The 17,361-nt window shown below is 32.6% G+C and overlaps 1 protein-coding gene across 1 annotated transcript; it reads right to left on the bottom strand.

Annotated features, from left to right (window-relative positions):
- Nucleotides 1–10,749: 10,749 nt before the first annotated feature.
- On the bottom strand, nucleotides 10,750–15,455 carry LOC116144874 (RING-H2 finger protein ATL78-like). The gene is made up of 2 exons (XM_031430296.1): nucleotides 15,258–15,455; nucleotides 10,750–11,748 (listed from the first exon to the last, which is right to left on the bottom strand). Exons 1-2 carry the CDS (start codon nucleotides 15,453–15,455, stop codon nucleotides 11,023–11,025), a joined length of 924 nt encoding a protein of 307 aa, XP_031286156.1. The 3' UTR covers nucleotides 10,750–11,022.
- Nucleotides 15,456–17,361: the final 1,906 nt, after the last annotated feature.

Genomic DNA, 17,361 nt, shown 5'->3' with positions numbered 1-17,361 from the left:
TGCACTTGTATCAATAAACTAAGAGAAAAAAAAAAAAAAAAAGAATTTTAATTATATATGTAGCTAAATTGTCAAAGGATGCATCATAATTAATCTCAAAATTAAAAATTACTTCTAGAAATGTATCAACTTTAAATCAGTGGGAGACCAACTAGATATGTTTGTTAATTCTCTCGATAAATATCCAAATTTTTGTTGCCTTTATTTGCTTTTGGTTATTAATCATCTAATTAAATGTAATTAATTAGTAATGATTTTCTCCTAATGCGTTTTATTAAATCAGTGGGAGTGCTAATTAACTTTCTTCGTTGTATGTCTTGATGAAATTAATTGAACACTTTTTCATTGACCAATTAATTCATTGGATTTGGTTACATACAGTAATTGTTACTGTATTAGTGACCCAAATCAGGCAATAACATTCTTTAATTATTGAAAATGCTAACCAACCTTTGGGTGCAATGATGGATCTAGGATTTTTGCTGAGGGGAGACCTCTACAGTTACGCCATTATTTGCCAAATAATTAGTAAAAATTTTAAAAAATACTAAACCTTAAACAAAGAAAATAATACAATATCAAGAACCTAAGAGAAAAAAAAATGCAATAACACAATATTTTCCTACTTGAATAAATCTATGCGAAGCAAAATTTTGAGTAAACATTGAACAAAACTTTTTTTTTCCTTGGCTTCCAAAGATTATAATATAAATTTTCATGATTTTGATCAGATCTATAAGCTAAAATCAACCAAAACTTAAATTAAATCAATGTTGTATTGACTTTTAATATGAATTAATAAAAAAAGAGAATTTTCTTGGTATAAACATAGATAGTTATTCAAATTTCTTTAATAATTTTGAGTAACTGAACGGTGACGTTTGAAATGTAGGAAAGTGGTGGGTAAAGAGTGAAGAATAACGTCCTTTAAAATATAATTAAAGTTTTAATTTGAGAAAGCAGGTTCATTCTTAAACACAAAACACAAAATAAATTCATAAGATCCACGTCTTTTTCCCTCAAATTTGAATAAAAACCCTCAAAAAAAAAAAAAAAATGATTTGACCCTAAAATAAATTAAATTGAAATAAGCAATACATATACCTAAAACTGATAAAACAAAAAACGGAGCTAATTGTGACACCTTGAGTAGTGAAAGCTTCAACAATTTTAGTCTTCAAAAGTTTTAAGAACGAATAACATAAGAAAGAGAGAGAGAATGAGAGAGTAAAAAATTTTGGGGATCCATAAAAAGCAGGTGGAACTGTTAAGAAAAAAAGTAGAGAGAATTTTACTGCATGTTTGGCTTAATATTTTTATCCATATTCTGGATCCTATTCTCCAAATAATGTTTGGCACATTATTCCAGAAATATTACCCTATTTTTTTAATTACATTTAAACCCCATAAGGTTATTAATTTCACTAAATACCCCCTGAAAAAAAGTTTAAAAATTAACAAAAACACCCCCATCAACCCAACTTGTCAGATTCCGGCAACCACCGTCGGTGATAGCCGGAATCTGTACAACGGCCTAACTTCCGACCAGAAATGGCCGGAAGTTCACCGATGTGGCCTTTTCCGGCCAGATCCACCACGGATCTGGCCGGAAAAGGCCAGATCTGGCCGTTAGCGACGGCCAAAGAAATGGCCATCGTTGACGGTTAACGACGGAAAAATCTTGGCCGTCGTTGACCGAAAACGATGGCCACATCTTTGGCCGTCGCTGACGGCCAAAGATGGCAGTCGTTTGGCCTTTTCCGGCCATCGACGGCCATAACAGACCGTAGATCTGGTCTTTTCCGGCCAGATCCACCATGGATCTGGCCGGAAAAGGCCATAACGACGTGTTACGGCACAGATCCGACCGGTCTGTGCTGTAACAAAATTTTCCGGCCAGATTCCGGCGGTGGTGGCCAGAATCTGACACTACAGGTGGTGGGGGTGTTTTTGTCATTTTATATGTTAGGGTCTTTAGTTAAATTAGTAAACCTAAGGGCTTTTTCACAAATTTTTAAAATTTACCTCGTAATACTCCCCTATCCAATAACCCAATACTATCCCCAAAATCCTATCCAAAATACTAAACCAAACGCACCCTTAAACTTTTAATACGATGTGGGCTTGGAATATATGTATGTATTAGTAGCAAGTCTTTTGTGGGCTTAAATATATGTATAATAGTTCTCATTTTTTTTTTTTTAAATTTGAGGGTGGGCATGGGTATATATATTAATAGCAATTTTTGTGGGCCTATATATTAATAATTTTTTTTAAAAAAAAAATCTAAGGATAGGCCTGGCCCTCAAAAGGGCTATATCCGCTCCTATCTGCGTGGTTAGATGGTCAACTAAGACTCTTGAATGTATTACTCAAGAAGTCTTGAGTTCAATTCTCTTCGGTTGATAATAAGATGGCCATTAGAGGATTACCTGACGATTAACTTTCAGGGCGTCGAGGGATTAATTGACATACGCATAAATTGGGTTAAACACCCTGATTTCAAAAAAAAAAAAAAAAAAAGGTTCATTTCCAAGGGCTAATCCTGCTCGATGAAAGAAGATTCCATTTGGAAATACGTTTCTGTGAGGGCAGAAGAAAACACCATAAAAAATATATTAACAAATTTTATATCAATCATACATTATAGAAAGTTTAAAATGAGAATACATAATAAAAGTAGACCATATGGATATTTGTTTAATAGTAACTACATAAGATGAGCCCAGAGGCCAGAAGTAATATGTGGACTGTAGATAAAGCTTGTTCTAATTCTATCCCATGTTATTATCATAACCCGAAAGAATATACAGAAGCATAGTATATTTGATTATACATATAAGTTTCTAAGATTTTCCGTTTTCGGCCAACCTTAGAGTTAATTTTATATGGATCTTCCACTGAAATTTTGTCCTTTGTAATTAAAAAAATATAGTTCATTTCACTTTCTGATGCAGCATTTGGTGGCATATATATAACAGTATGCCAGCTTTCATGGACAATCTTCCTAAATCAATTCCATCAGGTAGGCTTTACCTTTTAGTACACTTGCAAAGTTGCAAGGACAAGAGCTTTTGATTTGTGTTTAACTTTTTTTATTTATTTTTTGTTGCTATGATTCCAGAAAAAGGTTTTATAAAAAATGTTTTCAGGAAACACTTATAACTTACTTCATAAAATTTAATACTGTTAAGGTGGCAATCAGATCCTCCTTTGTAGGCCTTGTCCTGTTGATGTTATATATGTTGTGTTGCCATCAACTTTTGATAATATGAACTTAGTGGAACTTTAATTTATCACTAATCAATACCAATCACATTTATAACGACACACTTAAATACCATGTAATTGATGTTGTCCTTTTTGATTTTGAGTATAAATTCACAAAATTTTATCTTTGAAATCATTTGACATTGTCATTTTTTCTTCGCTTTCACCATTGAAAAGGTTTTGAATTCTTGATATTCTTCTACAATTCATTTATAGAAAACATATTTTGTTGTGGTTTTCTTTCCAATATATATTGTTATGCCTAAAAGGTCAGGCTGATGTCAGTTCAATAAGTACTTAAAAGACAAATTGTACTTTCTATCAAACCCATACCGCCTTAAAGATATCTTATACCAACCCTATCTCATTTTAAGAGAAAAACGAATGAAAGCTTTCTATGTGTCAAAACAACTTGCGAAACACTCATTACATTGACCTCAAATGTGTATAAATTGACACTTCTCTTCACGAAAAAGGAGGTTGGACATATGAGAGCTAGACATATATTTGAATTCAATTCTTTCTCTCTGTAAGCAAAGCATTTCTTCATCTTTGTATGTCTTACGGGCAATATCATGGAAATAGTCAAAGATCAATAAAATAACAGTGATGTAGGATCTGTTTTAAGCATCCGAACCACTATAAAAACCTCTCTTATCAGCCTATTATTTATATTTTCTGCAACATATATAATCTCAGCTCCATATTCAAATCTCATGGATCAATCACATGTAATTTCTAAGGCTCTCTTAGCACTTTGCATGTGTGAGTTGTTGGCGTCCAAAATCAAGCATCAACAGTTTGGTGGCCCATGCAGGTCTCAACCCTGCGTCCAAGTTCTTCAATCGCATCAGAGTTCTCTGATCGCGTGGTCAGATCGTTGATCGCACGCATCAGAGTTCTTTGATCGCGTGGNAGGCCATATGGATATTTGTTTAATAGTAATAACATAAGATGAGCCCAAAAGTAATATGTGGACTGTAGATAAAGCTTGTTCTAATTCTATCCCATGTTATTATCATAACCCGAAAGAATATACAGAAGCATAGTATATTTGATTATACATATAAAGGCTCCATTTTGGTTTATTATTAGGTAGTTTTTAGAGTAATATTTTGAAAAAAGTTAAATTGGGTGAGTATTACGATGTAAAATTTTAAAAATTAACAAAAATACCCCCTATGTTTATTTATTTACTAAACACCCTTATAATAAAATATTCAAAGTTAATAAAAACACCCCCAATCCACTCATTAAATACGGATAGCCGGCCACCACCGCTAGAAGGTGATCGGAGTAGCCGTATCGACGCATGACCAGCTGGATCTTGCCGGTTGTGTGTCGATCTAGCCTTTTTCGACCAGATCCATGGCTGGATCTTGCCGGTTGTACATCGATCTGGCCTTTTCCTTTGGTCGTCAACAACGGCCAAAGAAATGGTCGTCGTTGATGGTCAATGACGACCCTATCTTGGCCGTCGTTGATGATTGTCAACGGCCAAAGATCTAGTCTTTTCTGACCAGATTCACCGTGGATAAGGCTGAAAAATGCTAGATCGATGCACTACTGGCCAGATTCAGCCGGTAGTTCACCATTACACCAGATTCTGACAGTGGTGCCCGGAATCTGGTAAATTTGGGTTGCTGGGGTGTTTTTGTCAATTTTTAAAATTGTTTGTTGGGGGTTGTTTAGTTAAATTAATAAATTTAGAGGGTTTAAAAGAAATTGAATAATTTAGAATTGTATTTTGAAAATAGGTGAACTAAACACAAATTTTGTTTAACTTTATTGGAAAAACTAGAATAGTTTTCCCAATATATGTACCAAACATAGCCTAAGTTTCTAAGATTTTCCGTTTTCGGCCAACCTTAAGAGTTAATTTTATATGGATCTTCCACTGAAATTTTGTCCTTTGTAATTAAAAAAATATAGCTCATTTCACTTTCTGATGCAGCATTTGGTGGCATATATATAACAGTATGCCAGCTTTCATGGACAATCTTCCTAAATCAATTCCATCAGGTAGGCTTTACCTTTTAGTACACTTGCAAAGTTGCAAGGACAAGAGCTTTTGATTTGTGTTTAACTTTTTTTATTTATTTTTTGTTGCTATGATTCCAGAAAAAGGTTTTATAAAAAATGTTTTCAGGAAACACTTATAACTTACTTCATAAAATTTAATACTGTTAAGGTGGCAATCAGATCCTCCTTTGTAGGCCTTGTCCTGTTGATGTTATATATGTTGTGTTGCCATCAACTTTTGATAATATGAACTTAGTGGAACTTTAATTTATCACTAATCAATACCAATCACATTTATAACGACACACTTAAATACCATGTAATTGATGTTGTCCTTTTTGATTTTGAGTATAAATTCACAAAATTTTATCTTTGAAATCATTTGACATTGTCATTTTTTCTTCGCTTTCACCATTGAAAAGGTTTTGAATTCTTGATATTCTTCTACAATTCATTTATAGAAAACATATTTTGTTGTGGTTTTCTTTCCAATATATATTGTTATGCCTAAAAGGTCAGGCTGATGTCAGTTCAATAAGTACTTAAAAGACAAATTGTACTTTCTATCAAACCCATACCGCCTTAAAGATATCTTATACCAACCCTATCTCATTTTAAGAGAAAAACGAATGAAAGCTTTCTATGTGTCAAAACAACTTGCGAAACACTCATTACATTGACCTCAAATGTGTATAAATTGACACTTCTCTTCACGAAAAAGGAGGTTGGACATATGAGAGCTAGACATATATTTGAATTCAATTCTTTCTCTCTGTAAGCAAAGCATTTCTTCATCTTTGTATGTCTTACGGGCAATATCATGGAAATAGTCAAAGATCAATAAAATAACAGTGATGTAGGATCTGTTTTAAGCATCCGAACCACTATAAAAACCTCTCTTATCAGCCTATTATTTATATTTTCTGCAACATATATAATCTCAGCTCCATATTCAAATCTCATGGATCAATCACATGTAATTTCTAAGGCTCTCTTAGCACTTTGCATGTGTGAGTTGTTGGCGTCCAAAATCAAGCATCAACAGTTTGGTGGCCCATGCAGGTCTCAACCCTGCGTCCAAGTTCTTCAATCGCATCAGAGTTCTCTGATCGCGTGGTCAGATCGTTGATCGCACGCATCAGAGTTCTTTGATCGCGTGGTCAGATCGCAGATCGCACGCATCAGAGTTCTTAGATTACGTGGTCAGATCGCACGCATCAGAGTTCTCAGATCACAGATCGCACGCATCAGAGTTTTCTGATCGCGTGATCAGATCGTTGATCGCACGCATCAGAGTTCTTTGATCGCGTGGCCAGATCGCATATCGCACGCATCAGAGTTCTTCGATCACGTGGTCAGATCGCAGATCGCACGCATCAGAGTTCTTAGATCGCGTGGGCAGATCGCAAAACTTGGACGTGTTTGGTGGCCCATGCAGGTCTCAAATCTTTGTGTGCTTTATTTTATTTATTTATTTTTTGTATTCGGGGGCGTTCGAGTCAGCTTGCGCACACCTCAACGAGTCCTTCAGAGCCTTAAACTTAACGACCAGGTAAACCTCTGATGACTATCCTTTATTAATAATCGTGAGAATTCGAACTCATGACCTCTTGAGTAATATACCCAAGAGTCCCAAGTGAACCGTCAAACTATCTAGAGGTAGTTGACCTTTACCTTTTAGTACACTTGTAGGGACAAAATTTTGATTTGTGTTTAACCTTTTTTTTTTCTTGCTTGCCATGATTTTGGGATGAATTTAAAAGTTCAGTACATCTAGAAAAGGGTTTTATAAAAAAAATGTTTTCAAAAAAATATCTCATAAAAATATCTCTTGATATTTTTTTTTGATGACCAATATCTCTTGATATTATGTTGTGTTACTATCAACTTTACATTATATGAACTTAGTGGAACTTTAATCTATCACTAATCAATAATTACAGTGACACTGTTAATCACTGTGCAATTGATATTTTTGGATATTAATTCAAAAAATTTCCATTTCTGAAATCACTCTATCTTTTCCTATCTTCACCTCATTCATCGTATCTATTCACTTTCACGACTGAAGAGTTTTGAATCTTGTTCTTCCACAACCCATTAATAGAAACCACACAACGTTGTGATTTTGATTCATACATATATATTATGAAAAAAATTTGATGATCGATGAACACTATTTTTGTCGCGAAAAGTTACAATTAGTGACGCAACCTCACTTCATTAAATGTTTTAATGAAGAAATGAGTATACGATACTCCTCCTTCATCTCATCCATCTTCTCTATGTAATCTTGTTGTTACACTATCTCAAATGGGTACAAAGATCTTCCTCTAGGAATCTCTTATCTCTTTGTGATACGAATGCTTAGGCAATGCCCTTTTTGCCAATATATTAGCCTTTTCTTCTCCTAATGATCTCAGAAAGATCTCTGCAAATATAAAATATCAAATTGCAGTTTATGAAAGTGACTATGAATTTCATAAAAAAGTTTATCTCAAGTGCTGCACCATTTATTATTGATTAAAATCATAAGCACATATAATAGATAAAGTAATTATCTACTTGTGTACTAGGATTTCATAAGTTTTATGGATAAAGATTTGCCCAATTTGATAAGTGGGGATAAAATTCTTGTACTTTTGCTAATAAGGATATTATAAGAAAACATCTCACGCATGCATCCATCTGTAGGCAGCTCAATGATGTTCATTAAACAATCCCAATTATCTTGCTGGTTACAACTTAGGAATTTTAATTTCGAAGCCAATATAATATACTTGTTCTACTTCCGCCACTAGAATTAAAAGTACTGTGCCGGTGCAGACCCAGTGTAGGAAACACAATTTTTACGTCTGGGCAAGCCTTTCCCAATGTAAAATTTGGCCTACCCTCGTCGGGGCAATGTGCATCGACGCAAAATCTCACTGCCCTCTTGATCTCCCAGGATCAAGAGCGTCAAGCACAACACCAACACCAGGCTCGTCTCCAACAATGAGACTTAAATCCGACTCTAATACAAGTTGTAATTAACAATCAGTTCTTAAATAATATAATACCATTTATTAAGAAAACAGTATGAAATCTTAGTTCCACTTCATCCATCCTGATTTATGTCCCAGAATTTGGTGACACAATCTCAGTAGTTATAAAAAATAGATTTTCTTCTAGAATCTCTTAATCTTTTTGTGATAAACAAAATATTAGGCCATAATCTTTTTCCCATGCATGGAATAGTTTAACTTAGTCTGATCGCAATATTATTAGCAGGTCCAATATATTAGCCTTTTCGTTTGGCTGCAAATTAAAGCAACGGCTCTCCATGGATTCTCAAAAGGATCTTTGCTAATATAAACTATCAATTTGGTAGTTCATCAAGGTAATCTGAAGTTAAAAAGTTGATCTCCATCCATTTGATTACACTGCCATTGGTTTAAATCATGAATATATATAATACACAAATTAAGTACTCTTTTTTGTACTACGGGTTAATTTCAAGTTGGAATTAATTACTTGTACTTGTTAACTAGGATATCATAAGAAAATATGCCATAATCATCCACTTGTAGGCCTTAGTCCTTTAATATATTTTGATTTGTAATCTAATTTACATAATAAGAACTTAGCATTGGGAGCCAATCACATATCAATAGGAATATAAATTGTAAGGAGACAAGTTCTCTATCATTGAAGTTGTCCATTTTGAGGGTTCACCGACAATTCCAAGATAATGTGTCTCATATATATAGATTTTTCTATAGATCATAATTCGACGATTGATAGTATCATGATCCAATGATTCAGATTCGTTATATATATTATACTTCTCTTAGTAACTTTAGTTTCCTTAGATAAATTTGCTCAATACTCAAAAAGGTAAGTTCTATTCTTATGTACAACATAATAATTGAGAATATGTCTCATATAACCCATCCCACCTCACCCTTCATTTTTTTTTTTTTTTTTTTTTTTAAATTATAAGTCCTGGATCCTAGCTGTTTCACAATCCCAGAAAAATAGGCACAAAGACCCTTTTGCCATGTATGCAATCTTAATTCAATCTCAGCATGCAGTCAACATGTGTAATATATTAGCCTTTTTTTGTGGCTGCAAACTAAAGCAAAATTTATTCATGGATCCTCAGAATGATCTTCCTAATATAAAACATCAAATTGGTAGTCCATTACAGGTAAATAAGAAGTTAATTAAAAATTTTAAGTTGATCACAATCCAAATTAATAAAGCAGGAAAATATTTATCCTTTTTTTAAAAAGTTAGTTTTTATACTTTGTTTTTCCTAGGCCAACAAATATTAAAGAATTAAATTGTTTGCAATTGTTGAATGTATTGCTGTTTTGATCCTTATCTTATGGGTTGGATTTCACTATGTGTGTGTGTATTGGGAGAGGAAGAGCTTATCCTTTTGTGTGGAGAATAATTAATTAACGAACTTTTTGGAAGCACTTTTATTATTAGTGCTTTCATGATCATGCTAGGCACGGTTGTTATTCTACAGTTTTGGCTAATTAATAACTAATTAATATCACTAATTAATATATTGGAGTCTTAATATGTGATGAGCTTGACCAACATTTTGACTGGTCATAGATTTTACCAACATTTTAACTGGTCATAGGTTTGGTTGGGGAGCATGTTTAATATTGTTCAACGTTGTAGTTATGTAAAGTTTCAATATTTTACCAAATAAATGAAAATAGATGCCCACAAAAGATACATATATTGNGGTACGGTTGTTATTCTACAGTTTTGGCTAATTAATAACTAATTAATATCACTAATTAATATATTGGAGTCTTAATATATGATGAGCTTGACCAACATTTTGACTGGTCATAGATTTTACCAACATTTTAACTGGTCATAGGTTTGGTTGGGGAGCATGTTTAATATTGTTCAACGTTGTAGTTATGTAAAGCTTCAATATTTTACCAAATAAATGAAAATAGATGCCCACAAAAGATACATATATTGACAAATAAAAAAATAAATAAAAAATTTGTATTTGTTATCGTCAATAAATGACCATTAGTGTGGATGATCCATGATAATTTCCATCAAAAATTGATGTATGAAATGATATCTTTAAAAGTTTAGAAGAGTGTTTATGGGACCTTTGATTTATTCGCCGAAGAAAAGATCAAATATACCAATACCAAGGGCATTCCAATTAATTGGAGAAAGTCACCCATATTAAAAATTAATTATGAAACCGAGATAATTAAACTATCTTTGTACATCAAAAGAAAGGATAAAAATTAAGAAAATTACATGCACTATAAACAAAGAAGCTCTTTAGTATAGCAACTTGTAATTTAAGAGTTAAATGTAATTGTTTTTGAGTGCTAAAAAGTGAAAGAACAATAAATATTAAATAAATAGATCTTGACGAATCAGCTGAACCACATTTAAGATGTAACCAAATCATTTAAAGCTCAAATAATACTCTTAATTTCTACTTTATATATTCATAATTACAAAAAAAAAAAAAAAAAAAATTAACTGTTTTCTTCTACATTTTTCACTGACTTTCTCACTGGCCAATTCTGAAACATTTGAGAAGAATTCAAAGCTCACTTAACTTCTGATGGATCTCCTGATCAAAGTTTTCAGGACACCAATAAGTAATGCTAATTAATTTGCCAAGAAAATTGCCTTTGCCATCTTCAATCAATATGACCAAATAAATTAAACCAATCAAAATCGTCAAACTTAACATAGCGCTCCATAGTTGTGCAATATTCCTTCAGGTTCCAGGGCCCTGATGCTCACAACTGTTTCCTGTACAGGCGGCGCAGGCGCAACCGCTGATCCTGACAAGCCTGCAGCCGGCTGGCTACATCCCACAATCTTCTGGCAAGTTTCAATCAGGCAATGCCTGCATTTGGGGCAAGAAGAATTAGACTTGAGCCACTTGTCGATGCAGCGCATGTGGAATCCATGGTTGCATTTCGGCAGGAGGCGCACGCGCTCTCCGGGAACAAATTCGGACAGGCATATAACACATTCCGAGTCCAATCCTGGCATATTCAGCTCTGCTGAGTACTTCAGTACAGGAAAAGTTTTCAGGGCCTTCTTTTTTATTCCTGTTTTGGGAATTTGAGCTGAGGAATTGGCCCTGGAATCAGAATTGCCAGAGGCGCCAAATCCTGAGCATTTAAATATACATCTGATCAAAGCATTCAATCCCAGTGAGCAAATTAAGGCACACAGGAGGACTGAGAGGACCATCACGATATTCGAGTCGAAGCTGCTGCTGGTTCCAGGATAATTAGGAGGAGGAGGAGCAGCCGTAGGTGGCGGCTGTTGTTGGTTAAGGTGGTTGAATAGAAGCAATTTTCTTGAGGGAAAATTTCCGGGAAAATCCTGGAAAATTGGTGACATTTTGAGGGAGTTGAGAGGGTTAGAGTTTGAGAGTTCTTGGAGGAGGTTGATTTGCTGAAGGGTCGATGGGATTAAGCATTGTATATATAGAGAATTTGTTATTAAAGGTATGGATCTTCCACTGAGGTTTGATTGATTATTTATTATTTAATTTTGGTTTGTATCAAAATGATTCTTTTTTCCTCTTTCTGGTAGATAGCTAGCTGCAGCAGAAAGTGGCGGTTGCTTTCTATGAATCAAGAATATCTTGAACCCACTAGCTCCCCAAAAACATTAAAATTAATTTGTTAAAAAAAGAAAAAAATTCTCAATCTGAGATGACTTGGAAACTGTGTTTTTACCAAATTCAAGATGTTTTTACAACATTAATGCTCTCTAATTTATGAGTCAGATTCAACTCAATTTAAAGCATACCGAGCTCACGATCGACAATTATTGAGCTCAGTCGCATGAAACTCATCTGCTATAGCTCTATTGAAAACTTTTGACCAAATGACTTTGACCATGGACTGGAGAGAAAGTCTATATCCATCCTAAGGTTTGATCAACTATGTCTAAGTCCTGTGTTTAAAATATTATGATTTATTCTCCTTGAATTTATTAAACAATAACATAATCGGTTAATTGGGGAGGATTTTTCTGTTTAAAACTAGGATACCCTTCATTTTGTTATTGTCTCAGTTTTAAAAGCTCAGATTTTGCCTCTGGACTGTCTATTTCTCTTTAACTAATCCAGACCCAAACCCTGAGGGGTACATGTAATTAACTCTCATAGACTGTAATTGAAGAACGAAAGGTTCAAAAGTCTCTTTTTGATATTATGAGCTTTTATATGAACAAATACAAAAATAATTCCTAATCACACTATATATAACACAATGGTTAGTTCTGATTCAAATTCATCAGTAGCTTTCAATCACAATCATGCGCACACGAAAAATGAAAATTTATGATCATAATGTTTCTAGCCAGCTATAGCTAGTTTAATTAACTGTAAACTAATAGATAAAAATGTTGAATCTGAAAGCTAAATATGTCACAAATAAAATATAAAATAAAAGACAGAACACACGATATATCCTGATTCATTCCAATTAAAAAATTACGTTCAAAATTCAAATAGATAATTTTATTAAGTATCAGAACTCTATAGCAATTACAAAGAATCATCACAGTAGCTCACTCTCCCTCTCTATTCTTTCACACCTTAGGTTTTTTTTCACTATTATAGCAGATACATATTCTTATGGTCCATACACTGAATCCTACAATCCGTCAAGGCTAAGAGAAGTATATACGATATTCAACCAAAAAAAAAAAAAAAAAATCTAATTAACATCTTCTTATGGTTCATACACTGAATCCTACACAAATTAAATATCTACTTATTTATATACAAAATAAAAGACATCAAACTGGAGTGGTCAAAAGGATTTGATCTTAATATCTATCGAGTAATGCTATGCTTACTCATGATCTTATTTATCCTGTGTAAATATAACGCATAGTACGGGCACTATGCATATGGTACCCGTACTATGCTTTATATTTACATAAAATAATAATATAGTTCGTAAGATCATGATGTTCATGCACAACTGTAATGGCTTGAGAGTCATCTATGTATGAATGTAAAGCACTTTGGATAATGTAGATTAATGAACAAAAAGTTTCCCTAGAACACAAATGGCTGAACAATATTTTTTTTTTTTTTTTGGATTTGTTGAAGCTTCCATTATAGTAAGTGAAGCATCTGGGATAGGCTAAGCTTAAAGGCAGAAGAATATTAACTGGAATATCCAAGACTTTTTGTAAGTATTAATAAACTATTTGTATTTATTAATATTTTTGAGATTACAAGTGTTAATAATATGTGTTAATTATTGAGATAATTATATATAAATTACCTAATAGAAATGAATAGTATTGAGTTAATTATATATAAATTGATAGATTAGTAATTAATATTCTTTCTTGATTAGTGTCTTTTTTAGAAGTATTTGCCCATCTTATTATATTTATTGCAATATAATGTGTATAATCAATTCAAATCGTTATATCAAGAACTAGAAAAAGAATTTGATGAACAATTCACAAATTTAAATATACTTTATAAAGAGTATTTTTATCTCTTGTGGTATCACATTAACGATATCATTGCACTAAGAAATATTACTTTGGAATCGTAAAAATATACGTGTTTGAAATTGATATACGTACTTTATGATTGATTAATTGTACATAAATCAATTTGGAATGATTAATTTCGTGACTAATTAAATAAAAATTCATGTTAAAAAGGTATCGTGATTCACATGCAATGTAACTTTGAATTTGTGAAACAAAATAGAAGAAATTAATTGCGTTAAACCACGAAATTAAAAAGAAAAAAATAAAAATAATTCCAATTAAAATTAAGGAAATAATGGAGAAGGTTCCCTGAAGTTTGGGAGAAAGGAAAATAAGGAACGATTGGAGACAATGAAAATGGCAACTCATGGATGGATCAAAGAAGACAAGTGGAAAGTGAAAAGGGAATTGCAAATTTAAAGTTAAGGCAAATTAAGGTAGATATTATAGATTAATAAAGATAAAGGTCAAACACGATAAAAACTTTATGAACTAAATGATTGAATTAATTTTCATTTAATTTAATTAAAGTCAAATAAAAGTTGTAAATAATCCAAAAAAACCTTTGAGGATCTATGAATCACCCTTCAATTAATAATCCCATTATCTATATACTTTCCAAAATTAAATAAATATATTTGTGTCCTCTATTGTAACTCTATTTTATTGGATTGCAATAGATTTAGTTGAATATGTTGAGTTACCGTTAATAAAAATAATAAAAATTCCATGCTTTCTAAAAATATAATCATTTTTCAATTATTATTTTTTAATTTTAAACATTTTTATTTAAAAAAAATTATTTTAATAAGTTTTAGTAAAAAAAAAAAAATTATTTAAAAAAAATATATTTTAGGTCTATTGGTTATATCTTCTCTCCTAAAAGTAAAAGCAAATTTAATTCTCTCCTAATTTTCAAAAGTAGCAACTTTGACTTTAATTTTCATTATTTATATATATATATATTTTTATAAAGTTGCTATGAAATTGAAGTCTCTCTTTTGCTTTAAAGAAGTCTTAAGTTATTTTTATCACAAATTAAGCTAATTGTTCATTAATTAATGAGTTAATGACATTAATCCCTTGGGTTGCGTTTGGTTCGGGGTGATATAAGATTAATCTTGTAATTTTTGTTTAATTTTTCAGATTCTCTCGTTTGGTTGTTAAGTAATAAAATATTACGTAATCTTTTATTGTAAATAGTGTTTGCTATTGGTAATATCAGGGGTAATTAGATTACCTTCCCAAGGGGTGTTAATGTAAGATTACCGAGGTAATCCTAATTTTGACCCTATTTTGCCCTTAATCTTTTATCATTTTCAAACACATTTGCCCTCATATGTCTACCAAATAACAATTATCCAGACTCCCTACATTTGAAAATATAGCTATAACACCCTAGCCACAAAAAAGTTTGAAAGTTAACAAAATACCGCCAGCCAACCAAGACCATCGCCAGCCGCTAGCCACCACCACTGGTTGCCGGCGAAAGTCATCATATTGGGGCAAGACCAACGGGATCCTGCTAGTTGTGTGCTGGTAGAGACGTTTTCGACCATCGATCTTTGATACATGGTCGGATTAGGCCTTACCAGCGCACGACCAGCCATATCCGGCCGGTCATGGGCCATTATGGCGGCTGCCGATGGTGGTGGTTGGTTGTCAGCAGTGGCTTGGGGTGGGTGAGGATGATTTTGCTACAAATTAAAGTTTTATATGGTTGGGGTGTTTTAGCAAAATTTCAAATATAGGGGGTTAAAAGAAATAATTTAAAAAATAATAGAATAAAATAATAATAAAAATGATATTATATTATTATTTAAAAAAGAGGGCAATTTAGTAATTTATATAACATACCCACTCATTTATCCTTCCAACCAAATATATTATTATAACATACCCACCAATTTATTCCAACCAACCAAACACATTTATTTAAAGATTCACTGGTAATCTATCTTTCCAATAATACAACTTCCCTAAACCAAACACATCCTTGGGGTATAATGAAATAACAAATATTCCCTTAAGGTCTTGTAAATAATATAAGTCAATTTACTGTTAAGTTTTAGCTGTTAAAATGGTAGGAGGGCAATTTGGAAATGTTTACTAACTCATAACAACGTAAGTTTTAATGGCTCAATAATAGTTTATTAATAGTAAGGGATTTATGTTATTTTGAAAATCTCATAAGAATTTTTGTTATTATTTTTGCTATTGTATCATATCTCATAGGGATTAAATATTCAATAATGTTAGAGGTACAAAGAAATTTACAAAAATTTCTTATACAAAGTAATGTGACAGAAAATTAATAGAAGAGTAAATACAAAAAGTCAAACTCTTCATATTCACTCTTCCAATCATCTCCTGTCATATCACTTTGTTCCAATCATCTTCTGTCATATCACTTTGTATAAGAAATTTTTATAAATTTTTTTATACCTTTAGTTTTACCCTTTAGTATTGAGGTCTCACATAATCAACTTGGGCTTGGGGCTTGGGCTTGGACTTAGACTTGGACTGGGCCATGATGACAGCAATTCAATGTAAATGGATGAAAATAAGTCGAAACCAACTTTTTATACATGTAAACTAATAAAGGCAAGTTGAAGGCAACTACCGTTTTCTACACGAAATATGATACCATTTATGAGCTATTGGATATAATATTTCTGATAGTTGAGATTCAGTTCAGCTTACATAACTGATATTCTTGAAAATAATATAATTTAGATGAAATCTCAACCATTTAAATGCATCAATGTTATGACTAACAAATTGTGCCAAAATTTGTGTATATTAAAAAAAAAAAAAAAAAAAAATGGAAGCTCTTAAAACACGACGAGTGCTTTATAAGTAGTTAAGTGCATTGTATCGCCACTTTTTAATGCAGTAGAAACTTGTATATCGAGTTACATTTGGTATTAAAGAAAGTTTTTGTGAAATCAGAAATTCAAAAAAGAAAGTTTTTAATTCAATAGAAACTTGTATCCCGAGTTAGGCTACTTTATGAGTTCGGTCTCTCTATGAGCAGGGCCACCCTACGAACTAGGCCAACTTGCACTTTAGGCCACTCCATGAGGTGGGTCTATCTACAAGTTAAGCTAAAGCGAGCTTCAGCCCATTAGTCCACATTCATCCCAAAATAGAAATCAGAATCCTCTTTACTTTCCAATTTATTTAAGATCTCGAATCCTACATGAATTGATATTTCTAATATAATAAAAGCAAGTAATAAGACTTTCTTCCTAATTCATAATCCCACACCAAGTAGGACTTAATGTTTTATTAGGACTACAACTTCCTCGATTCACTATATAAACAGGGGTCAAACCCCTCATTATTGATTCACATCCAACCCATAGCTCTGACTTTTAAATTCTTGCCCTCAATAATCTCGTCTTTCCCCATCATAATAAAAGCTTAGTTCTAACTAACTTTACCACCCTTAGCCTCTACAAAGCTATGCTCTGACCACTTTATGTAAGTCTTGCCCTAGCCACATTCACGGTAAACCCTTTTCCACTCCAAACC

Source organism: Pistacia vera, unplaced genomic scaffold (genome assembly GCF_008641045.1).
Source record: "Pistacia vera cultivar Batoury unplaced genomic scaffold, PisVer_v2 Contig459, whole genome shotgun sequence".
Classification (NCBI taxonomy): Eukaryota; Viridiplantae; Streptophyta; class Magnoliopsida; order Sapindales; family Anacardiaceae; genus Pistacia; species Pistacia vera.
Note: the sequence above shows the minus strand (reverse complement) of the source record. Positions and strands in the feature narration are given on the sequence as shown.

Coding starts and splice junctions, on each gene's coding strand:
- LOC116144874 (XM_031430296.1), bottom strand. CDS start 15,455: ATGGCCCATGACCGGCCGGATATGGCTGGTCGTGCGCTGGTAAGGCCT. Junction 11,749..15,257: donor ATGGTCTTGGTTGGCTGGCG/GTATTTTGTTAA, acceptor TCGACCCTTCAG/CAAATCAACCTCCTCCAAGA.